The sequence below is a fragment of the Mustela erminea genome, chromosome 1, assembly GCF_009829155.1.
Source record: "Mustela erminea isolate mMusErm1 chromosome 1, mMusErm1.Pri, whole genome shotgun sequence".
In the NCBI taxonomy this organism is placed as follows: domain Eukaryota; kingdom Metazoa; phylum Chordata; class Mammalia; order Carnivora; family Mustelidae; genus Mustela; species Mustela erminea.
In genome coordinates this window covers 2,510,797-2,533,838 of record NC_045614.1, presented here as the reverse complement: position 1 = coordinate 2,533,838, position 23,042 = coordinate 2,510,797, and the positions used below count along the sequence as shown (strand labels likewise).

At 66.7% G+C, this 23,042-nt stretch overlaps 1 protein-coding gene across 2 annotated transcripts; it reads right to left on the bottom strand.

Annotated features, from left to right (window-relative positions):
* Window positions 1-6: 6 nt before the first annotated feature.
* Window positions 7-21,218, bottom strand: FZR1 (fizzy and cell division cycle 20 related 1). Of its 2 annotated transcripts, none has more exons than XM_032306043.1 (15): window positions 21,009-21,218; window positions 9,558-9,695; window positions 8,968-9,090; window positions 7,824-7,949; window positions 7,654-7,717; window positions 7,435-7,562; window positions 6,867-6,949; window positions 6,284-6,467; window positions 5,699-5,764; window positions 5,115-5,217; window positions 4,844-5,028; window positions 4,478-4,711; window positions 4,105-4,209; window positions 3,441-3,542; window positions 7-3,048 (listed from the first exon to the last, which is right to left on the bottom strand). In XM_032306043.1, exons 3-15 carry the CDS (start codon window positions 9,034-9,036, stop codon window positions 3,007-3,009), a joined length of 1,491 nt encoding a protein of 496 aa, XP_032161934.1. In that variant the 5' UTR covers window positions 9,037-9,090; window positions 9,558-9,695; window positions 21,009-21,218; the 3' UTR covers window positions 7-3,006. The 2 variants fall into 2 exon arrangements, with proteins under 2 accessions (XP_032161934.1, XP_032161944.1); XM_032306053.1 differs by having other exon boundaries at window positions 3,450-3,542; window positions 21,009-21,217.
* Window positions 21,219-23,042: the final 1,824 nt, after the last annotated feature.

Here is a 23,042-nt window from a genome sequence, read left to right as displayed (position 1 = left end):
GGGTTGCTTTTGGGGTCAGGGAACGTTCACAGACGGTGGCAGCACAACCTCACGAACGTACTAAAATTCACTGAGTTGCGCGCGTTAAGATGGTCAACTGTGTTCCGCGTGTGTCATCGCAGTAACGGGGAACAAGATCGCCCAGACCCGCCCACCCCTCACTCGCACCTGCTCCTGGTGGCCTGGGCCTCGTCTCCTCCAGGTCCCGTGCTGGGTCTTACGGCCGCCTGCTTCCTTCCCTCTCAGCCACGCACACCCAGGGCTCCCGCCGCCTCGGGGGTGGAAGCCGGAGTCACCCCCGCAGCCCCCAGCCGGCAGCCCCTGCCCCTGCCTCCCCCACGCCGCTCCGGAGCCTCTGCCACCAGCGCCACCAGCGCCCCCCACACCAGGGGCTCCCTGCTCTCCAGGCCCGTCTGGGGCTCTGGGTCCCGGGGTGCCCTTCCCCAGGGCCTCCCGCCACCTGTCCCCCGTCCCAGCCACACGTGCTCCTCGCTGCCCGCCGCAACCAGCTGTGCCGCAGTCTGGGCTCTGGTCCCTGCCGCCCCGGACAGGGCTCCTCGTCCGCAGGGAGGGACCTCGGGGCTGGCGAGCTGCTCACTATAGGGGGCTCGCCCAGCTTCCCAGGAGCCCCTGACCTGCCACATCCTGCTGGAGTCCCCACTCCTCTGGCCTGGCTTTACCTCCAGCCCCGACTCTCTGCTCCCCTCAACCGCTTCCAAGGCCCTCTCTTCTACAGCCCTCACGGCGGCGTCGGCCCCGTCCCTGCTGCCCCCTGTGCCTGTGCCTCACCCACCACCACCACTAATTCCCTTCCCCTTCCCTTACGAAAGCTACATTCAAGGATCCACAGAAACAAATCTTGCCTCCCGTGGGAGATGCTGGGCCAGCGAGGGCACCCACCGGCCTCAGTCTCCCTGGCGGTCAGGGGAGGAGGCAGCAATGCCTACCCCGCCCGAGAGCTGCGGCGGGGCCCCTGAACCCAGCACCCCCGTCCTCCTCTGCTTGCTCCTCTGCTCCCAGCCCAGCCCTGCCCCACCGCAGCCCGCCTCCTGCGCGCACAGACCGCACCCCTGCCCTGTCTCCCCCTCCACAGGGCACCCAGGCAGTTCCTTCCCCACGGCAGGGCCACACCCTCGCTGGGCCACAAGGACTGGCCATACCCCTCCTCAGCCCCAGGGGACTCTGAATTTGGGGTTACCGGCACCTCCTGCGGACAGCCTGTGAGTCTCTCCATGACCAGCTCCCCCAGGGCGAGCCGCCTGCCCCTTGCGAGCGACATCTGGACACCCCAGCTGGGGGCCAGCCGGCCAGCCAGCCAGTGCAGGAACCCACAACTGGTGTAATGACGACGATGCTGTGTCACAAGAAACAGGGCTCGCCCTGCACTAGGCGCCCCTCCGTCCCCTGCCCTGCCGTCAGCCCCATGCAGACCCGCACCCTGCCATCCCAAATCCCTGGTGCGGGTCCGAGCGGGGGGCGGCCCCGCGGGCACCGCAGCTCCCGGGCTCCTGCAACTGCCCAAGGTGAGTGCGTGGCTGAGTCAGGCCTGGTTTCTTAAACACTCCCACAAAAATAAGAACTCGACCCATCAAAATACACACATCTATGTACACGGTTCCTCGTCTGCCCCGCGGCAGGCAGATGTGGCCCAGGGCCCGGGAGGCGGGCGCCCACCACTCCCCACCTGCGGGCTCCGCTGATCGGGAGCGGGGAGCGCCGCCCCCCACGGTGGGTAGTGGGGGAGCCACTGCTGCCCCCTCCGGCCTTAAACTTTCCTGGGACCAAGCTACAAAGACACAGAAGCAAATCCGAAGAGCCACAAGTACGTATATACACGTGCACACACACAGCCAACGGAGCGGGGGCACAAGGCCATGGGGACCTGGAGGGGCTCTGCCCCACCCCATCCACTCTGCAGCGCCCGGGAGCCGAGGGGGCGGCGGGGGGGGGGGGGGCTGCTGACGCCCTGACCACACGCAGGCCGTCCCTCCCTCCTCCCCCGGCTCCTGGTCTGGAGATGAGGCAGGAGGGGACGGGCCCACGTGCAGCTGGGCACAGACCCGAGAACTACAGGGTGGGCTGGGGGAGGCTCAGGAAGTTTCTGGAAGGACCTATGGGTACCTCCTCCCTGGCTGCCCCACAGCCAATGGCATAGACGGACAGGACTCGATGGGGTGGCCTGGGGGAAGGGGAACGGGCTGCGGAGCAGGAGCCAGATGCCTAGAGGACACAGCCTCTGGGGTCGAGTCTGCTCTTGGGTCACCCTGACCGGCCGCCCAGCAGGCCACAAGCGCCCGAGTCCGGCTTGGGGATGAAACAGGGCCGTGACCCCGTCAGCAACAAGGACGGTGCGGGATCAGGGTACGCACAAGGTACGCAGCGAGCGGACCTGACTCGTTCTCCTCAGACAACAAGTCCGGCTCCTGATGACCGCCTTCGGCCCGGACACTGCCCGGGGCCCGCTCCAGATGTGGCGCCATGTCCCCGAGAGAAGTCAGCAGCACAGACGCCGGGGCAAGGGCAGCCGTGCTGGCCGCAGAGAAACCCGTCAGATGTCTGTCCCTCTGCTCCGTGGGCCGACCCCAGCCGTCCGCCTGGCCCCAGCTGACCGGCCTGGCGTCCCGCCGTCTGTCCCGCAGGCGTGAGTGGCGATGGCGGCGGCGAGCACATACTTCTCGGAGGAGCACGGGCCCCGGCGATGCCGCGGCGGACGGAGACGGAAGCAGGCTGGGTCCCAGGAGGCGTCCGTCGTGCTCCCAGCAGAGCAGCCCCACAGATGGTCCCCGCCGGGGCCCCCTCTCCTACTGGGGCCCGGCCACGTCCCCGCCCCAAACACCGGCTGCCAGGGTTCGCAATCAGGCTTTAATGAGAATCTTCGGGGTCCTCCAGGCCCGACTCCCCGCCCGCCCCGGCTGCGTCCTCTGGGGACTGTGTGCTGGGGAGGGGAGGGTCCATGCACGCTGATGAGGTGGGACTCTGCCGACACGGACGGTGAGGCCCAAGACTTTACCGGATCCTGGTGAAGAGGTTGAGGACTGACACAGACTCCTGCGGGGGGCACGGGAGACAGCACTGAGCCGCAGCCCCTGGCGCGGCCTCCCCGGTGATCGGGGGCCGCTGGGCCAGACCACTGGGGCCGGGCCCCCCGCAGCACCAGCGCGAGAAAGGACTTCTGCCTGGAGGGCATGCGAGGCTTCGGGCCAGGGGAGCCTGTGGGCACCGTGCCCAGCACCCTGAGGCGTATAGGGGAGCGAGTCTCTGAGCACCTTGGGCCATGTGGCCTGGGCTGTGTGGCAATACGGGAGCAGAAAGGGGACATGGGGGGTCCCAGAGGAGACCAGAGCTGATGGGGTAAACGGCGCTGGCCGGGTGACTCGTGGGGGGGCCCCGGGACAGGCTGAGGGGACGCGCGTGGGGGAACATCTGGCACTGATACCGACCCACTTTACCTTTGTCGAACGGGTTTTGCTAAAGACGTTCCAGAACCGCAGGGTTTCGTCCCCAGCACCAGTGACTATGGCCTCTCCATCAGGGGACATGGCCTGTGGAAGCAGACAGACCCCCCCCTTGGCCTTATGCCCCGTAGACAGCCCTACTCGGACAGAGCTGCTTGGATGCGGCCAGGGGCCGGGGGGCAGGCCCCATGGAGGCCACCGGCCCGTATGGGGAAGACCTGAGGTGGGCTGGCAGAGCCTCGGTTAGAGCGTCCTGTTGAGGACACACGGCCGCCCCCCAGCTGCCTCAAGGACAGACAAACTGCTCCGGACAATCAGATAAATGATGTGTGGGTTTAAGCACAAAACGTTTTCTTCCGCCAAGAAAAAAAACCGAGCACATCTGGAGAGAGGGATCCTTTCTCCAAGCCAGCGCGCATGGCAGTCCGTTGAAACGTTCAGGGACCAGCGAGCGCCGGGACCCAGTTACCGGCGGAGGCTCTCTGTGCGCGCGCGGACACACGGCTGAGCGGAGGAAGGCCAGGGCTGCAGGAAGGCGGTGCCGGGTGGTGGGACAACCTGACTGTGCAGGCAGGAGGCCGCCCAGGCAGGGGGACACGGGGGCACGGGGCAGTGGCGTTCTCCCAGACCCCGGGCGGGGCACACTCACCAGGTACAGGACCCTGTAGGAGTGCCCGGTCAGCTTCGCCACCTGCGTCAGGGACGGATACTTCCAGACCAGGATCTGGTTCTGTGAGTAGCCGTGCGTGCTCACCTGGGGGGGGCAGAGAGGGTGTTGCCGGGACTCAGGCCCCCCCTTCTGCAAGCCGGGGGCTCAGACGCGAGTGGTGCGGCGCACCCACCCCAGGAGGCATCTCGGGCTTGCCAGGCAAGGCACAGAGGCCGCGGGTGACGGCCCTTGCTCCCCGCGCTCCGGGAAACAGCCGGACTGAGCTGTCTGAGCCGACTGAGCTCCCGGAGCCCTGGGCTCTGAAGGCCTTCCGGCGCCGAGGCAGGAGGCGTGCGCGTGGCCCCGTACTCACCAGCTCGTTGGCGTGCTTGGACCAGGCCAGGTTGCACACCTGCGAGCCCGTGTCGATGCACTGCAGTGGCTGCCCGGTGAGCGTGTTCCAGAAGCGGATGCAGCGGTCGGCCGTGCCGCCGCCGGACGCCAGAAGCCCGTGCTGGTGCGGGGACCAGGCGATGGCCTTCACGGCCGCCAGGTGCTCCGTGTACTGCTGCACGGGGCTCAGGCTCGAGTGGTTCCAGACCAGCAGCTGTGGGGGCAGCGGCTGTGAGGCCCCCGAGCTCCTCAGCACCCCCGCCCCGCCGGGGCAGCACCCGCATCGCCATGCCCTGCAGGCGGAAGGCACAGCCTGAGCCGTGAGGGCAGGGCCCACGGCACCTACCTTGTTGTCGTTGCCCCCTGAGGCGAGGAGCTGGTGGTCCGTGGACCACTTGAGTCCACACACCTCCTGCCGGTGGCCCTGTAGCCGCCGCTCGGCCTGCAGGGGCGGCGTCCGGATGTCCCTCTGCAGGATCATGCGGTCGCGGCTCCCGGACGACAGCTGGTCGGCGTTCCAGGCCAGCGCCCCTGTAGGCCGGGCAGAGGGCAAGGGAGGCTGAGGCCTGGCCCCCCAGGAATCACACTTGTCCCCCAGGGACCGGGTGGCTCCTCACCGACGCGGGCCGTGTGGCCCTCCAGCATGGACAGCTTCTTTCCTGCAGCCGCGTCCCAGATCTGCACGAAGCCCTTGTGCGTGCCGACGGCCACCAGGTTCCCCTAGGACCGATCACACAGGGAAGGGAGCGGGCGTCAGACCCTCTCCCTGACGGGCGGCCCTGACTCTCCTCTCCCTCCGGGGGAGGTGCCACTTCTCTGCGAGTCCCTCTGGGCCAGGAGGACGGCCATCCTCAGAGCCCGCTGGGAAAACGGCCACACAAGCACTCTAGCCGACGCGCCAAGCATCCGTGTGCTTCTGCGTGTGGCTTCCGCGCCAGCTGCGGCAGTGAGGAGGGCAGTCCGCAGGGACCATGTCTGGCCTCGAATCTCTGGGGAGGAGCAACCATCTCGACCAGGCTGGGGACAGGCAGGAGTGCCGAGGCTGTTCCCCGAGCTTAGACAAGTGACCGCCAAGCTGGGGCCTGGCCCTTGTGGGTCTCCGAAGCCCCCACAGCATTGTGCAGGGCACCCACCCGTGAGACCAGGTCACATCTCCCCTGTGCCAGCCCTGCCTAGCTGGGGTCCGGGATCATGTACTGACCCGTTCAGACCAGCCCACAGATGTCACCGAGTCCCCTTCCACGGAGAGGTCACAGAGCCGGGTCACCTGGGGGAGAGGGGAAGCAGCCGGTGTGAGCAGACGCGCTGCCCGCCTGGCCTCTGAGGCCCGCCCCATCTGTTCATCCCTGTCTGTCCCCGTTCATTTGCTCCGGGACACCTCAGGTCCGTGCCCATGGGTGTGGGGGCTGAGAGCCGGGGCTCAGGAGGCTGCACGCTGGGAGGGGGGGACACACACCAGCATGGGGACGACAGTGTGCACAGAGCCTGGACCAGGGGGTGGGGTTGGGGGTGCCTGGGTGACCAGGGCGCCGTGCGGCAGGCACAGGCCACAGGCTGCCAGGAGCACAGGGGCAGCCCTTTCTGAGGCGGCTTCACGTGCCTCGTTTGGAACCTGTCTGTGTTTTATTCCCGAAGACGGCCCGCCCCAAGCTCACGAGTGTCCTGCCCAGCAGGCCCTGATCCCCGGCACTCCTCGGGCGGCCCCCTCAGCACGGCCCGGCCAGCTCCGTCCCACCCACCCCCACGCCCACCCCCACACCCGCCCCCACGCGTGCAGCGGGGCCACCTGGCTGGTGCAGGCGCTCCACAGGTACACGCAGGTGCCCAGCCCCACGCTGAGCACGTTGAGGGACGACCAGTCCACCAGGTTCAGGTAGAAGTCGTCCTGCAGCTCCGGGGCGTCCAGAACCTTGAAGGGGATCTTGGAGATCTTGCGGGTGGGTTTCCGTGGCGACCGCAGCAGCTTCTGACTGCAGGAGGGAGAGCCCGCTCCCCGCCCTAAAGCAGCCGCAGCCTCCTCTCCCTGCAGCCCTACACGCCCCCTCCCGGCCCGACGGGGTCGTCTGCTCATCTGGCCCAGCTTTCTGCCGCCCAGGTGATCCCAAAGCTACGGGAACCCAGCGGCCGCCCATCTCCCCGGGCTCTGACAGCCACAGCACGCCCTCCGCCCGGCACCACCTCAGGCGCCTTCCCTGACTCCCTGCTGGGCCTAAAGCCGCCGAGCCTGCAGAATGTCCCCAGCGCGGGAGGCCCCGAGCCTCTCCTGCACCCCGAGCACAGGTCTTGGACCAACCCTGCCTCCCAGGCGGCACGTGGTTGCCAGCCCGGCCCCGTCCCAGCCCCATCCCTGCGCACAGGCCCGGACTCACCTCTTGTTGCTGACCGGGGACAAGGAGTAGGGAGACACGTCATTGCCATCGTCAGGGCTGGCGCGCTTGGTGCTGAGGGAATACTGGAGGCGGGGTTGGGGGGGACCGGGTGAGCACAGCCTCCGCCCGAGCTCAGGGAGCTCCCACCTGAAGCCCCGGTGCCCCCCGCGCTGCTGGAGGCCGGGCAGGCGTGCAGGGTGTGCACAGAACCCGGAAGAGCTCTGGGGAGAGGGATTCCGAAAAGTAAACCAGGTCTCAGGCCTGAGGCATTGTCTGGACAGTGACTTGCCTGTGTTAGCCTCCCCACTGTCCCCACGGCCACCAGCCCCCTGGCCATCTCTCAGGAGACCCAAGCCAGGCTCCTTCTAGTTCTTGCCGGGGCCACCCTGAGGTTCGGGACCGTGCACTTGGCCGCTGCCCCAGCTCTGCCTTCACGGCAGCAAGAGAGCAAAGCCTCGGCTCGTGGCGTGGGGCCAGGTGTCTGCCAGGCTGGGTGCAGGAGGGCCGAGCAGGGACCGAGCCAGGTGGCCCGGCGTGGGCCGCGGGCGGGGAGGGGCTGCAGGCTCACCGTGAACAGGCCCTTTTTCTCAGGCGTGGAAGGCTGCAGCCTGCGGTCCTCCGTCTGCGGGTCCTGGACCTTCTCGATGCCGGCTCCCAGCAGCTCGTTCTTCAGCAAGGCAGAGTAGGCCAGGCCGTCTGCGGACAGCGGGCTCCGTGAGCCACGGAGGGGCAGGGGGGTGGGGGGCATGGACGTGGGGGCAGGGGCGCGGGTGGCCTGACTCCTGACCTTTGCCGTTGTCGGAGGTGGCATCCTTGGCTTTCCGGTTTTGGCTGGGGGACTTCTCATTCTCCTGCGGGAGAGGGACGGGGAGGAGGCAGGGCCAGCTGGAGCGAACCTCAGGGGCTCCGCTCCCCCCGGCCCCAGCCCCGGCCGCCGCCCTCTGGGCAGCCCCTCACATTGATCCTGTGGAAATTCACGCTCCAGTTGGCACCGGCCCTGGAGGGGATGAAGCGGTCCCCGTGCTTGCTGGGAGAGGACACGGGCGAGTTGGCCGGCGTCAGGGTTCGCCGCATCTCCGCGACCTGCAAGGACGGTAGGCGGTGCAGGTGCCTCAGAGCCCGCCGCGGTGCAGGTGCCTCAGAGCCCGCCGCGCAGGGCCGAGGCCGGCCTCCCTGCACTTGGCCTCTGGTCACTGAGCCAGGGCATCGGTTCTAGAAATCCGGGTGGCAGCAGTGAGCCGGCGAGTGAGCCGCGGGCTTGGGCTGGCCTCCCTGTTCCTGTCCCCCAAAAGGACACGCTGAAGCTCTAACGCGGCACCGGGATGTGACCTTACTCAGACGCAGCGTCTTCGCAGGTGTAAGCCGGTTAAGACGGCCACGCTGGAGTGGGACAGGCCCCAAATCCATGCCCCGTGTCCTCCTAAGAGCCAGAGACGCTGACACACAGCAAAGGGGACACGAAGACAAGGCAGAGACGGGGGGGGGGGGGGGGGCGCTGGCCCTGAAACCAGGGACTGCCGGCCACACCAGGAGTCCTAGGAAGGACTCCCCCACAGGGCCCCCAGAAGGAGGTGGCCCCGAGACACCAGGGGCTGAGGCCTCGACAGCCTGCGGAGCTCCGGGAGCGCAGAGAGGAGCAGTGAGCACGGCCTGCGACGCGTCAGGAGCCCGGGACACAGGCAGCACGGCGGACCGGGTGGGGTACAGGGAAGAGGCACCCCCAAACGCTGCTGGCTTCCAGCAGATAAGGACCGGGCTCCCTCATGCCACCATCACAGCTGTGCGCAGTCAGGCCAGCCCACAGGTCTGAGACACTGGGCCCCCTGCCTCAGCCCTGAGCGTGGCCCCACGGGAACAGGGGTCTGGAAGCTTGATGGTCCGCGCGGGTTCCAGCAGCAGGAAGGGCGCGGGAAGCCGGAGGAGCGGGACTCCCTGGTGTGGCGGTGCCCCTCCCCCACCCAACACCCCCACCCCCCTCCGTCCTCTAGGAGGTGGAGCCAGGGGCTCACCGCAGTCCCCGCCCCAAGCCCCGCATGGAGCCAGGCCAGTGCCAAGCCAGTGCCAGGCCAGTGCCGGCTGCGGTGGGGCGCCGGGAACTCACGCCGGGCATGGTGTTCTCATTCTGAACGACGATCTGCCGGAGGAGACGCCGCTCGTAGTCCTGGTCCATGGCGACACAGGGCAGGCCCAGCCCGCCGGCCGAGGTCAGCTGGCCGAGGTCAGCCTGGGGCAGGAAGGGCAAGACCAGGATCACACCACTGGCAGCAGCCCCTGCCACTGTCTGGTGGCCGCGGGGAACTGCGCGGTGACGGCCGGGACCCCCACCACGTGGAGGGCCTCTCTCCGAGACACTGAGGTGGGGGCCTGGTGCACCCACAGGCTATGGAGGCCACAGGGGTTGGGACGGGGAGGACCGGGGCTCTCCCCCGGCCTTTGTTCTGGTTAGTGCAAGTCTCTCCTCTGTCTCTGGGTCATGGAGCTCGCCCCAGGGCCACCCCTCCAAGCCACGCAGCCCACCGCGTCGCTTCCTGCTTCAGACCCTCTGAGGCCACAAGCTGCCCCTCGACCACACCCAGCCCTGAGATGGGGGGCTGGACAAGGGCTCAAGTGGTCCCAGCACGGGTTCCTCCCTGAACGGGGAAGCCTCTGTGTCCTAGAGCAAGACTGGGGAGGGGGGGGCACAGTCCTCACCCTGCTGGCCTGTGTGCACAGCGGGCGGGGCTCAACAGCACCACGTGGCAGAGCTCACACCCACTTCCCACTGTGCTCAACTCCCCGGAAGACTTCTTGGTAGACGAGCGAGAAGAGAGGAGGCAGCCGGAGAATGTTCTAGAAGGAGGAGCACATGGAGGGAAGAAAGGGCTGAGCGCTGTCCAGCAGAAGGGGGAGCCAGCGGCCACCTCTGGGAGGAGGGTGCTCCTCACCACGGGGCCACCCGCCAGGCCCCCTGCAGGGGCTGCTTCCAGAAACCAAAGCGGAACATCTGCCAGCCGCGCCTCCCCTGGGGGCTGTGCAGAGCCTCGAGGCCAGAGCAAGGTCGTGGGGGACAGAGCCCGGCACAGGGGCTGCGCAGAGGACGGGGGTCTCCTGCGGCGCGCCCACTTTCCACCCCAGACTCCCTAAGTCACCGTCCCCACTACTCCGGCTGGAGCCCTGCGGCCATGACAGGGAAGGACCAACTGAAAAGCAGAAGCCGGCCCAAAGCTCTACGTTTAGGAGCTCTGAAGTGTCGCGCCCTGCGGAGGTCAACAGCCGCGTTTAAGGAAAAAACCACAGTAAGAGACACGCAACATAAGACGGGGCGTCGGGGGCACCTGGGGAGGGGGCTCAGTGGGCTGAGCCTCTGCCTTCGGCTCAAGTCATGGTCTCAGGGTCCTGGGATCGAGCCCCGCATCGGGCTCTCTGCTCAGCAGGGAGCCTGCTTCCTCCTCTCTCTGCCTGACTCTCTACCTGCTTGTGATCTCTGTCTGTCAAATAAATAAATAAAATCTTAAAAACAAAACAAAAAACCACGTAGTGTCAGCACGGCTTTAAGCACACAGCTCTGCGGAGTCGAGCACTCACGTTGTGCTGCGAACACCCTGGGCTCCAGAGCGAGCTCCAGAACCTTCTCACCCTCCCAAACTGAGACTCTGTCCCCACGAGTCCCCACGAAGCACAAGCCCCACCCCGAGCCCACGAGCTTGTGTGTGTGTGTGTGTGTGTGTGTGTGTGTCTCTCTCTCTCTCTCTCTCTCTCTCTCACACACACACACACACGCACACAGCCCGGGGACCCAGGAATTCCACTTCTAGGTACGTGTCCCGGAGGAAAGGCGGACCCACACGCAGCCAAGCCCTCCCGCGTCCGCACTGGCATGACTCCGGACAGCCGAGGAGACAGGCTCCCCAGTGTCCGCCCCCAGAGAAGGACAGACCCAGCGCAGTCCTCCCACACGCTGAACGTCTCTTGGCGTTGAAAAGAAAGGGCAGTCTGACCCCTGCGACACCACGAGCACACCTGGAAGACCCCACGCTCAGGGAGAGAAGCCAACCCGGGACCCATCCTGCGGGATCCCACTCACGGGGGCTCCCCAGACGGTCCTGTCCACAGAGACAGAGGACAGACCAGAGAGAACACCTTCCCTTGCAAAGACACCTGAGGGCGGCCAGATGGCTCAGTTAAACGTCTGCCTTCGGCTCAGGTCATGATCCCGGGGTCCGGGGATCGAGTCCTGGATCAGGCTCTCTGCTCAGCGTGGAGCCTGCTTCCTCCCTCTTCTTCTGCCCCTCCGTCTGCTTATTCTCTCCCTCGCTCCCAAATAAATAAAGAAAATCTTCAAAGACAGACACCTGAGGAGAGTACCAGCTGCGTGTCACCTGGAAAGGGACAGACCTGGGGGTCCACCACTCACCACTCAATCCAGCTGGGGCCACACAAGATACCCAGGCCAACCTGCCTGAGCCCCACTTTCGACATCCCCAAATGGCCTCTCTGTGGGTTCCCGGGCCTGTGGTGGAGAGACCGGGTACAGCACGTGGCTGAAGGACCAGCATGAGCCCAGAGTCCTGGACCCTCACCTGCCACGAGGGTCCACGAGCGCTGGCCTGGTGCAGTCCAGGCCCAAAGCTGGACACTCAGCCAAAAACAAACCAGCTGGATTAGACCTGGAGGAACAGGTGTGCAGCCACTAGTCGCCACCGTGCGCTCCACACCGTGCACCACGCTCACACACGTGAACCCACGACGGCGGAGTCGGGGCAGCAAGGCCCTGGGTCATGTAGGGGTACGGACAGGGGCTCCTGCCCAGAGGCCTGACGTGGGTGCCCACCAGCCCCCGGGGCGCCTGGGGTTCCCGAGCTCCCCCAGCCCCATCATCCCCACAGGGCCTCCTGCTCTGAGTGAAGCAGGGCTGAGGCGCTCCCTCTGGGGTTTACCTAGGGGAGCAGCCGCCCCTTCTTGGCAATCGCCCCCCACCCTGCATGGACACTGTATGCCCCGGCAAGAGGCACCGGACTGGCTCAGCCCACTGGTCACAGAGTCCGGAAGTGGGCTCTGCCCCTCCAGCCTCCCCCACCTCTGGGGGCGAGGCCCCTGCCCATCCGGCTCCCAGTCCACCTACTGGCCCGCCCCAGTATGAACCCTGTGTGCCGTCACCACAGGGACGACTCCTGGGCCGTGTGGCCACACGAGTTTGTGTCCAGGCTGGAGATGCCCACGCAGAGGACTGGGGTTCCCCCACGGTGAGCCCGGGCCACAAGCAAACCAGGGCTGAGCTCTAGGAGGCCAGCGACCGCTGTGAGAACGACTCCCCCGGGGGGTTGTGTCCGGGAAGGAAGGGGTCAGGGACACCAAGAGCAGCGCTGACGGCTCCGCTCTGCTACGTTCTACCCTCCTGGCTACTCTGCCGGAGTCGGGCCGGTCAGCGGTCCTCTCCACCGCACAGAACAAACAGGGGGAGGCAGCTGACGTCCCCGGCCGTGTGCGGAGTCAACCCTGGCCCGCCCTCCTGGAAGCCGTTTGCCGCCGCCCGGGCAGTGAGCCCTGGGGGGCCGGTTGAAGGCCATGTTCAGTCCCAATGCTCAAGAGATGTCCCCCCCTGCTCTCCCCACGCAGGGCTGCTCAGGGATGGTGGGGCTCTGGGGGGCACGAGGGCTTTAGCAGCGGTCACCCTGTGGGCTGCGGGCTCTAAACCTCTCAGCCCAGGTGAACGTGGAAACCAGAGCCCCCTATTCACAGAGCAAGGCCACCACGCCTGTGTCCCCAGGTGACTCCCTGGGAAGCTGGCGAGGCTGATGTGCTGCACGGACGGCGGGGCCCAAGAGAAACCAAAAGTGTCCGCAAGACGAGACAGACCACAGATGCTTTTATTTAAAAAGACGAGACAAGTGGGGGGTGGGGGGCTATGAAACCGGCCAGCCATGGGAGGTGGCGGGCGCGCCCACGGCCACCCCGGCGCGGCTGGAGGGCAGCAAGGCCCCAGCGCCGAGCCCTGCGCTCCCAGGCGGGCTGACGCCCCCGAGAACGGAGCAGCAGGCACATGGGCTCTTGGCAGGAGCTGAAACCTGACTTCCGACGAAGGCAATTTGGCAGTTGCCTTCCAAATTTAAAACACACGTCCTCTCCCGTGCGGCGTCTCTGCTTCTAAGAATCCGCCCGTAACAGCCCCGTGTGAGCAAAGCCACGTGTACAAGGACGCTCGTGCAGGCCGCGTGTGCAGCAGAAGGCGAGGGCCGACGCAGTGGCGTGAGGCTCTGGTCCCCACTGGGGCACAGGGCAGCGGCCAGGCTGGCGGGAGGGCCAGCGGGCCACACACACGGAGTGCAGCTCCGAGCCAACAAGCCACCTTCGGAGGGAGAAGCCAGCGGCAAGGGGCAGCGTGCGGAGAGGAAAAGGGGCTGCGGGAAGGGAGAGGAAGGCGCCCGCTTCCCGGGGCGAGCCTGCGCTGCTTGGATCCCTGCTGCGGCCCCGGCGGCCCCGGGGCGGGGCACCCCGTGTTGGCCGCCTTCACTGCACACCTGAGAACTTCCTAAGGAAACCCTGAGAGCCTGCGGCGACTCGCGTCCGCGAGCAGTCCAGAGCACGGACTGTCCACAGGCTGCAGCGGAAAGTGCCCCCCGCGCCCCCAGGCCGAGCCCAAGACAGAGCCGAAAGGCAGCAGCGAGCGCCCCCCTGGCCCAAGCTCGCCCTGCTGACGGGCAGGCTGGCGTCCAGGTCACGTGAGGGGGGCCGGAGTCCTCGGCCACTCGCTGCCACTGTCCCCACCACGGGGTGCCGCACTGGCAGACTTGCCCTCCCACCAAGCCAACCCTTACGAAGGGGGTCACCTCTTCTGCCAACGTGGCCCCCAGGATGAGGAGCCAGGAGACCCACCGCAGGCCACTGCCTCACACAAGCTTCCAACCCCCGACCCCCCTCTTCTGGGAGACGGGCAGCACCCCAGTCACCTCAGAGGACTATGATGAGGTCCCCACGCAGTGGAAGCTGGTCTGCACGGGTCAGAGGTCGCCGAACACCCAGGGCTGCCCTCCCGCTCACTGGCCGTGTTCCGCTCCTCGCCCACCCAGGGCCCCGATTCCCCCCGGCGGTCACGGAGCAGAGCCCAGCTCCTCTGCAGGCCCCCGCTAGCCCCGAGATCTCCCAGCCCCGCCGTGTGCTGCTCACGCGGCTTCCGCCCGCCGAGCGCTCAGCAAAGATGCTCTCACTGCAGGTACCACCCAGCGGTTCTCTCCGGGGCCATCCTGCCCCTCTGGGGACACTGGGCAGCGTCTGGGGACACATGTGGCTATCGTGACTGGGGTGCTCCTGGCACTGAGGGGTGGGGTCTGGGGCCGTGACTCAGCCCCCCACAGTGCTGGGAACATGCCCCCACCGAGAGCAGGTCTGGCCAGAATGTTCCCAGTGCCCTGGGGCAGACCCGCTGGAGGCCAGCAGATGAGGGAGATGATGGAACACAGGCTGCGCCCGGTGCGAGCAAGGACCAGTGACACAGCGCACACCGTCTCCCACACCGTCGCCCAGCCCCCTGGAGTGGGGGTGCGGCTGCGGGGGGCACGGCAAGGGCGGTGGCACGGACACACGACAGTTTCCCCTCCAGGCCCGGGGGCAGCGCAGCACGCGCCGCAGCTCCTCCCAAGTTCGCGCTGGGCCCCGGGCCCCTGGGCCGGAGCACGCCGCTTCCAGGAGCGCTCACCAAATTTCAAGTCCTTCAAGGTCCTGCCCATCTCGAAAAACCAGTCCCTCCTGGCTCTGACGTTGTAGGGCTTCCCAGCAAAAGCTGAAGGAAGGAAACAGGCCCACAACAGGGCTCTCGTGACTCGGTGTCTCGAGGGTGAGGATGGTCTGCATGTGGCCGCCTAGGAAACGGTTTACACTGAGGCCCTCCCTGTTGTGAGGACCGCAGAGGTCCTGGAACCACCCGGCGTCCCCCGGCAGAACCGTGCTGGGTGAGGGTAGGTCCAGCTTCTGCGGGGGAAGCCGCACGGGCCAGCGGGTGGCGGTCGGGGGCACCTGCTGCCCACACGGTAGAGAGGAGCCCGCGGACACCAGCCGCCCCTCCCACGTGCGCCCGGCCCCCCGGCGAACCCGGCCCCGTGCGACAGGGCTGGCGGCAAGCAGCGTCGCTCCGGGTCCCGGACTTGCGTCTGCCCCAGGGGCAATGCCATCGCGCTCGCAGGAGGAAGCTGCGGGGGTCCTCCCCGGGAAATGCAGCCGGTGCCCACGCTGCCCCTCCTGCCCGTGGCCGCTCAGATCACGACGCTCCCTCAGGGGGGAGGGTCCCCAGCCCCAGCACCCGAGGACCAGCCACCAAAGACCGAAGGCCTGCTCTGGAGTGGGGCGTCAAGTCGCACGGTCAGTTCCGGGGGGACCACCCGCCCGTGAGAACTAGGCTCCTACGCGGCTGGGGGCTCCCTGGGCACCGTCACCCAGGCACGGGCCTCCGCGGGGCCCCTGAAATCTCCAGCACGCGTGCCCGTCCAGAGGCCCTCAGGCGGGGGCGGCAGGAGACCCGGGAGAGTCTGAGGAAGAGGAGGGCGTCCTGCGGGCCCTGGGCGCGTTCTCCTCAGCCATCCTCCAAGACGCTGGGGAAGTACCACACGAGGAAGGCCCAACCAGAAGAGGGGGAGTTGTCCAATTTTCTGCTCACGTGGGAACCTCTGGCTTTGCTGCCTCTGCCTTGGCTCAGGCCCCCAACCCCACCCCACACCGCACGGTCCTGGAAAGATCTACCGGAGAAAGGGGGGCTTCAGAGGAGGACACCCCTGGCCTGGAGCCTCTGCTTCCGCTCCCACTGGCCCGGCAGCCCTGGCCGAGCACCTGGAGACGCCGCTTTCGCAGCGACCAAACTGGGTCTGACCCAGAGGAGAGGCTGAAGTGGCGGCGGGCCCCGTGGGCTCAGGGACAGGCGCACCAGACTCCAGCCGGGCCTGCTCCCTGCCCCTCGCCCCACCCCCCCAGGGCCTGCCCCTGCCCCAGAGGAGGGAAGACTTCGGTCAGTAAAGACGGGGCTCCGGGGCGGAAGGCCTGGCCGTGGTCCCCAGACGTGGACTAGATCGCACGCTCCCGGGCTGCCAAGAGCTGGGGCACAGAACAGGGACTTCAGACCATGAACTCCCGCCCCTCAACAGTGGAGGGGGCGCGATGAGCTAGCGGTCCCTCTCCTTGCGCGGCCGCAGAAGGCAGGCCTGGGAGCGCTAGAATCAAAAGGGACCGCGCCTGACACAGGACGGGGAGATGACAGACCTCCCCCGGGGGCCGGTATGAATCAGCACGAGGGTCAAGTTATTTCTGGGGAGGCCCGGGCCAGGGCCCTTGAGGAGCGTGTTCCAGCACGCCTGACCTCCCTCTGTGCAGACAGGCCCCAGGGTTCGTCAGCAGGCCTGCGCCCCAGGCCTGGCAGGCTTTCTGGACCAAAGGCTCCCCTTCCTAGCCTGTGACAATGGCCCCGGGAGACATGGCCAGCTCCCCAGGAGAGCACAGCTGCGCGAAGCCCCAGAAATGTGCCCAAGGTGAGGCCACTCGTCTCCCAGCTCTGCTGGGCGCTGCTAGGCGCCCATTCTCCAGTAAGACGGGGTGAGCCATCCAGCCCGAGGGCATTAGGGTCCACACCAGCGCAGAGGACGCAAGCCGCCTCCTCCGCAAAGGAAGGATGACCTGGCAACAGCCCCAAGCGATTCACGCTCGCGCATGTGTTTGCAGCTATGGCTTATGTCAGAGCACCTGACCACACGCTGGACAGGCCTTAAAGGGGTTCAGGGCGAGCCCCTCACAACAGCATCTGCTCGCACACCTGCAGGATGGGGAACTCACCCCTCCCAGGTAGCCTTGAGCATCACAAAGTGCTTCCTCAATTATGGCTCTCCATGGGTTCCCACCTCTGGGTCCCAGGTGGGGGCAGAAGAAAACCCTAAAACCTAGTACGTTTAGGGCAAGGACCCCCAACCTCACCTGCTGGCACTGGGGCCACATCACTCTCCGTAGGGGGCTATCGTGGGCACGGCCGGGGGCTGAGCAGCACCCCTGGCCCCCACCCCCAACGCCAGAACACGCACCGACAAGCACAAATATCCCCAGACGCGGCCCGCAGCGAACTCCGAGCCCTCGGGACTCCTCAGGGGGAGCAGCGGTTTCCCTCAGGCCGAAGACACCAGTGCTTTCCCAGTCTCCTACCGTTCAGCCTCCCGTAAGTGAGGACAGACAGACAGACAGCTCCCAGCAGCCATCGGCCTCCCCCTTGCCCCCTCCGCCCCAGCCCGCCTCTGCGTCTTCCCCTTCTGGTAGGAGCCGTGCAAATACAGCCGGACCCTTCCCGCACAAACCCACCGTTCCTTCCTCTGGGCGGAGCACGAGCGAAAAGGCACGGGATCTGGCAGGAGCAGCTGCTGTCCCAGAGAACCACCCAGAGGCTCAGGGAGGCCGGGTGTGAGAACGCGCTGGGGGCAGGAAGAGGGACAGGGAAGGCTGACTGTCCTGGGCCACGTCCTGGGGTGGACGGCAGGACAGGGGGACCGGAGTGGCAGGAGTTGTGCCTCTAGGCACCGAAGGTGGCGTCCCGCAGAGACTGGGCAGAGCACCTGGGGGCGGGGGGACCCAGGCCAGGGGAGGAAGCGGGCGGTCCTGAGAGCATGGGGGATGGAGACGAGGGCCCACGGGAGGCCAGGGCGGGAAAGGCTCAAGGGAAGAGTGACCTCTCCTGGGCTAACTCAGCCCGACGCCTGCAGGACACCCAGACAACTGGCCACGTGGGCCTGGAGCTCCAGAGCCAGCCTTGGCACCAGCAGCAAATGAGGACAGGAAGTGAAGTGTGCCCGCCAAGAAGGTGTGCAGAGAGCAAAGCCGCATCTGAGTTCAGATCAAACACGAGGGTCACCACGCGAGAACCTGTGCTCAACTGTTCGCAGCGGCTCCGGTCCCCGCGGGAGAAAGGTGGTGACAGCCCAAGCATCTGCCACCTGGGGAGGAGACACACACGTGTCCCCCATGTGCGGGAGCATCCGGCAGCCGCCAGCGGGAGCGAGGCCCCCACATGCTGCCCTGCGAAGAGACCCCGAGCTCACAGCGCTCAGGGAGGGACCCGGACACAGACGGCCACATGGGATGTGAGTCCACGCATGTGACACGCCCAGACCAGACTCAGCCTGACAGAAAAAATGGGGCAGTGGTTACTGGGGCTGGGGAGGGTGCAGGACTGATGGGTAAAGGGAAGAAGGTTTGTCTGGAGTGATGAGAATGTTCTGGAATTAAGGTGATAGACGCAAAAGCTGAAAAGCGCTGCATTGTATACTTTAAATCGGTAAATCACATGACATGGCAATTCTATCCAAATCGATCTGTTACCAACAAAGACTCAGCAAATAAGCAAAAGCAGGGCCAGTAAAAAAGGCTGCTCGCTGGCGGGAGGTGGAGGAAGCCCGGGGAGAGTGGAATCCACAGTCCACTTTTCGGGGGCCGGGGGTCATCCGTTCGGCACGACGGTCGAGGACCAAACCAGTTGCGCCTGCTGGGATACGCCGTGCGCGCCTGTTCCGGTCTCAAGCGAGGAAGCCACGTAGGAGAAAGCAGTGGTGCCAAGGACCCAAGGATGCGCGGCGGCTGGGGGCACAAGTGTCCGGAGCGCTAGTGCCGCACAACAAGGAGATCTGTGTGCGAGTCCCGGTGCTCGGCAGAAGGAAGCAGCTGCAGGACGCGCCCAACTCCAAACCGCCCGCCACCTGCGGCCACTTTGCCAGCACTAAAGCTCGGGCAGGCGGAGTGAGGGGTGGCCAGGGCAGTGACCAGTGGCCCTGACAAGGGGGAGGCTACTGGGGCCAGCGATGGATCAGAAACCGGACGGCAGGAAGCTTCGGGGCAGAAGAGGGGCAGCTCAATATTCCTTCCCCAGCTCTGAAAGCCACCTGCTCCCTGTGCCAACTCCCAGGATGGCCCAGGTGGACCCTACCCTCTGGCTGTCCCCACCCGTTAGCTCCCACTCCAGCCAGTGTTCTTGAGCTCCAGCCTTACGGGGCACTGAGCAGGCTCTGGGGACAGAGTCCCTGCCCTCACAGGGCTCTCGGGCTCAACTCCAGTCCCTCCACACCGCTACTACTTGGGGACATCCTGAGCACGGCAGGGCAGGGCAGCCGCATCCCTGACCCCACCCACTCGATGCCAGGAGGGCCCGCAGTCGTGATCACCACAGATGTGCCCAGACAGCACCCACGTCTCCAGCTGAGAACCTCTAGGAGAGAGTGGCGACCGTAGCGCCATTTCACTGGTCCTTAAAAGACCAAGTCCCTTGATCCTGACGCCTGACCTGAAGGTCCAGGATCCACCCTCCGAACAGAACCATCTGGGACCCTCTCATTCTGCTCAGTGCCACCAAGCCAAAGGTCCCCACAACCAGCCCCACTCTGGTCCCCAAACCTGCCAGGCCAGAGGCCCCAACAAGCAGTACTGGGAGACTTTGCTGAAGCAGAGCCTCATGCGAGAGTGGAGGCAGACCGGCTTCGGGAAACTCGTCACCTCCCTATCTGCTTCTGGACACTTCCCTCCTAGCCCCAAACAGCCACTGCCACCGGCTGGGCCACGGGGGTCTGAGATTTCCCCCGGAAAACAGTCACGGGGGGTGGGGGGTGCTCCAAAACGGCCAGCATGGCTCGCTCCCTGGACTGCCCACCACCCCGCAAAGCACCCGTCCTTTGAACCAAGAGCTGTCCAAGGGCCAAAAGCCCAGTTTTCAGAGGGGGCGAGCCCAGAATGCTCAACAAAACCCTCCCGGAACAGTGGAACCTTGTTCCCTCCGCAAGTGCCCCGACAGCCAGCACACCTGCCTGCTCTGGGGCCTGGAAGTCACGGCAGTCCAGTGGTTTCTGCTGGAACAGAAGGGGCGCGTGACCTCCCAGGCTGAGACGGCCCACGAGAAATCCGGCACAAACAACAGCCTAGAATGCGTTCTAGGGGACAATGCACTACTCTGGGGACTGTCCCCAGAAGATCTCATCAGCCTCTATGTGCAAACCCCCCCACCGCCATCGTCCGCCAGGAGGGACCACCCAACCTCTTGCGTTTTGAAGACCCCCTCACCTGCCCCCAATCTGGGGTAGGGGGAGCAGCTGTTTTTGGTAAATGCTCCCCATTTCAAGCATAGTAAGAAACTGGGGGGGGGCGAGGGCGTGGTGCAGCCTCACCAGCGGGAGGCATGAGGTCATCACGCTGTGGACTGGAGGGAAGGGGGGGCTCGTGCCCAGCATGACAGGCGCCTGAGAGAGGGGCGGATTTCGCGGGGAAAACAGAAGAACAAAACAGGTCTAGGCTAGACAGCTGCAGAGCGGAGGGCCTCCGGCTTTGCGCTGGGGGGAGTCTAGACAGAGCAGACCCAGCCCGCCCGGGAGCACGGCTGAGATGGGGAGAAGCAGCCCACCCCTGGGGGCTCCCGCTGGCCGCGGGGGGCTTCCAGGAAGAGGCGGGATGTTGCGGGGCAGGCGGGCGGCTGCGCAGAGCCAGGCCCTGTCCGAGTTCGCTGGGGTCAGGGCCCACACGGAGAGCTGGACACGGCGGGCCGGCAGCTGGAGAGGGTCAAGCCGGGAGGCCGGGGGAGCAGAAGGCCGTGGGGCTGGGAGCGAGGCGGGTCAAGCGCCCCAACGGCAATGCCCAAGTGCTTCTGGGTGCCAGGAACCCCGAGGGGCGCCCACACCCACAGGGTCCCCACACCGGCGTCTACTCGCCGCGGGGGCCCGGTTCGAGCCCCGCCGCGTCGTGACAGCCATGGGGGGCAGGCTCGACCGCGCAGGGCCTGCGCCGGGATGGCCCCAATTTGGAAGGCGGCCTCGAGAGGCCGGAGATGAGGCGCCGAGCTGGGAGCGGGTCGGCTCGGGCCCGTGTCTAGCGGACCGCGGATGCGAGCCGCGGCGCAGGTCTCGGGCGGCCGCTGGCTCGGGCTGCGGCGCTCACGCAGGGCCGGGTTTGGCGGTGAAGACGGGAGGGAGGTGCGGAGGTCACCCCGGGCCTAGCTCGGCCGGGGGGCGGGCTCGGGGGGGCTGGCCGGCTCCCGGAGGGGCCCGAGCGTGGGGGCCGCCAGCCCGGGGTCGGGCGGTGGGAAGGCCCGCGCCGCCGTCAGGCCCCGGCCCGGCTCGGGGGGTCGCGGCTCGGGCCCGGGGGGCGGGTCCCCAGACCCCGCCGCCTCACCTGGCTCGCTCCGGTCGCCCGCTGGCTGCGCCGACCCCGCCTCTCCCGGCGCCGCGCCGCACCGCTCTCGGCCGCCCGCAGCTCCACTGGTCCGGCCGCGGCCGCCGCGGACGGGACCCCGGCCTCCGCGATCCTTAATATGGCGGCGGTCGCTGTTCCGCGGCCTCCCGGAGCCCTCCTCCGCCGCGCGCGCTCCCGCGGCCAGCCACGCCCCCGCGCCGGCGCGCTGCGTGCGGCCGCCCCGCCCCGCCCCGCCCCCGCGCGCCCGGGCCTCCCGCGGGGGCCGCGCCCCGCCCCGCCCACCCTGCACGACTGCGCCTGCGCGCGTCGGGCATCTCGGGAGGACGTGACGTCGCTCGTGATTCGAATCAATACAGGAAGCGCGGCGACACGCGTTGCCACGGGCGACCGAGGCCCGCGGGGTCCTCGGGGGCGAGCGGAGCCCGTAGCGTGGGATCTGCGGGAATGGCTCCGCTTCGTTTAGGACGTGGGTCTCCGCAGGGGACGGTGCCAGGCCCGGGTCCTCACGGGCGGGCCCGCACCCCGTGAGGGCGGTGACGCTGCGTGGTCAGGCGCGGGTGCGCGCAGCGGCCGGTGCCCGACCCGCCCGGACGACCGCACCGCCCGCGGCGGGACCTCCGTCCGGCCGGCGCAGGTTACCGCGCTCCCACCCCGTGCTCGCCCGGGCCCTGGCCGTCTCGGCCCCACGCCGCCGCCCCCCGTGGGCGGAGGATCCGGCATCTTCCAAAGGGCAAGGGGAGGGCGGGCCGAGCAGCGGCGCACGGGGGCTCGCCCCCGGGACGCGCCGGGAAGGGCGAGTCGAAGCCAGCGAGCGGCCCCTTCACGGCCGCCCGGGCGCCCTGAGGAAAGGGCGGGAGGCAGGGCGAGTGCGGGGGGCCGCGGGGCCGCGGCGCGGGTCGGGTGGGACGTGGGCAGCCGCGGTGCGGACGGTGCGGACGGTGCCGCCGCCCCGCAGACGCTCGGTCCCCCGCGGGCTTCCCGGCGACGCGGGCGAGTCCCCTCCTGCGCGCCCGTCTGCCCGGGAGAGCCGAAGCCGGGTCCGCCGAAGCGTCCGCACACGGAGGCCCAGAGCACGGGCCACAGTAACCGAGCAGGGCCGACGGCGCGGGGGTCTGCCAGCGGGGGTCGCGCGGGCCGAGCGCCGTCGTCCGCGTCGCGGCGCCCCGGCTGGCGGGGAGAAGGCGCGGGGCGGCCCGTGGACGGCCTCGGCGGAGTAATAAAACCAGGGAGGATGGGTTCCTAACGCGGCCCATCGGGGACACGCGGGCGAAGGCTTGAAGGAAAGAAAGAGGCCGTGGTGCCCGGTTTCTGTATGTTTGTAGGAAATCAGACGCTTAGGCGACGCACCTGTACCTGACTTCAGTGAGCCCCGCCCACAGCGCGGGACCTGGCGTCATCCAATAAACACATAGCCCGAGCCACAGAAGTAGATTTTAAGTTTTCCTGTCAGCCTGCATTTTAAGAATACAAAGAAACCAGTGTCATTAATTCTAATATATTTAATTAACTTAATATGTCCAAAGTAGTTCTATTTCAACGTTTTATCAGAATCAACAGTTACCCGTGAGATACCGTTTGTTCCTTTGCTCACAATGTCTTAAAACCCAGGATGTGTGCGCTCAGAGCCCATCCGTTTGGTGCTAATTGTCATTGTTAAACCTTGATCTCTACAATGTATAAAATTGACAGTGGGACAAGTAAATTCACGTACAAGCGTGCTTCACACGTTTCCAACAACTGGATCAAGTATCAGATTTTTCCACCTCTATTTAAATTAAATTTTATTTTTTATTTTTAAAAATATTTTACTTATTTGAGAGAGTGCACACAAGCTGGGGGAGCAGCAGAGGGAGAGGGAGAAGCAGACTCCCCGCTGAACAGGGAGCCTGATGCGGGACTTAATCCTGGGACCCTGAGGTCATGACCTGAGCCAAAGGCAGATGCTTCACCGACTGAGCCCCCCAGATGCCCCTAAATTAAATTTTGAAAATTAAAGTCACTTCTGTAACTACA

Coding starts and splice junctions, on each gene's coding strand:
- FZR1 (XM_032306043.1), bottom strand. CDS start 9,036: ATGGACCAGGACTACGAGCGGCGTCTCCTCCGGCAGATCGTCGTTCAG. Junction 7,563..7,653: donor CACCTCCGACAACGGCAAAG/GTCAGGAGTCAG, acceptor CGCTGTCCGCAG/ACGGCCTGGCCTACTCTGCC. Junction 3,049..3,440: donor GTTCGACAAAGGTAAAGTGG/GTCGGTATCAGT, acceptor TGCCCCCCGCAG/GAGTCTGTGTCAGTCCTCAA.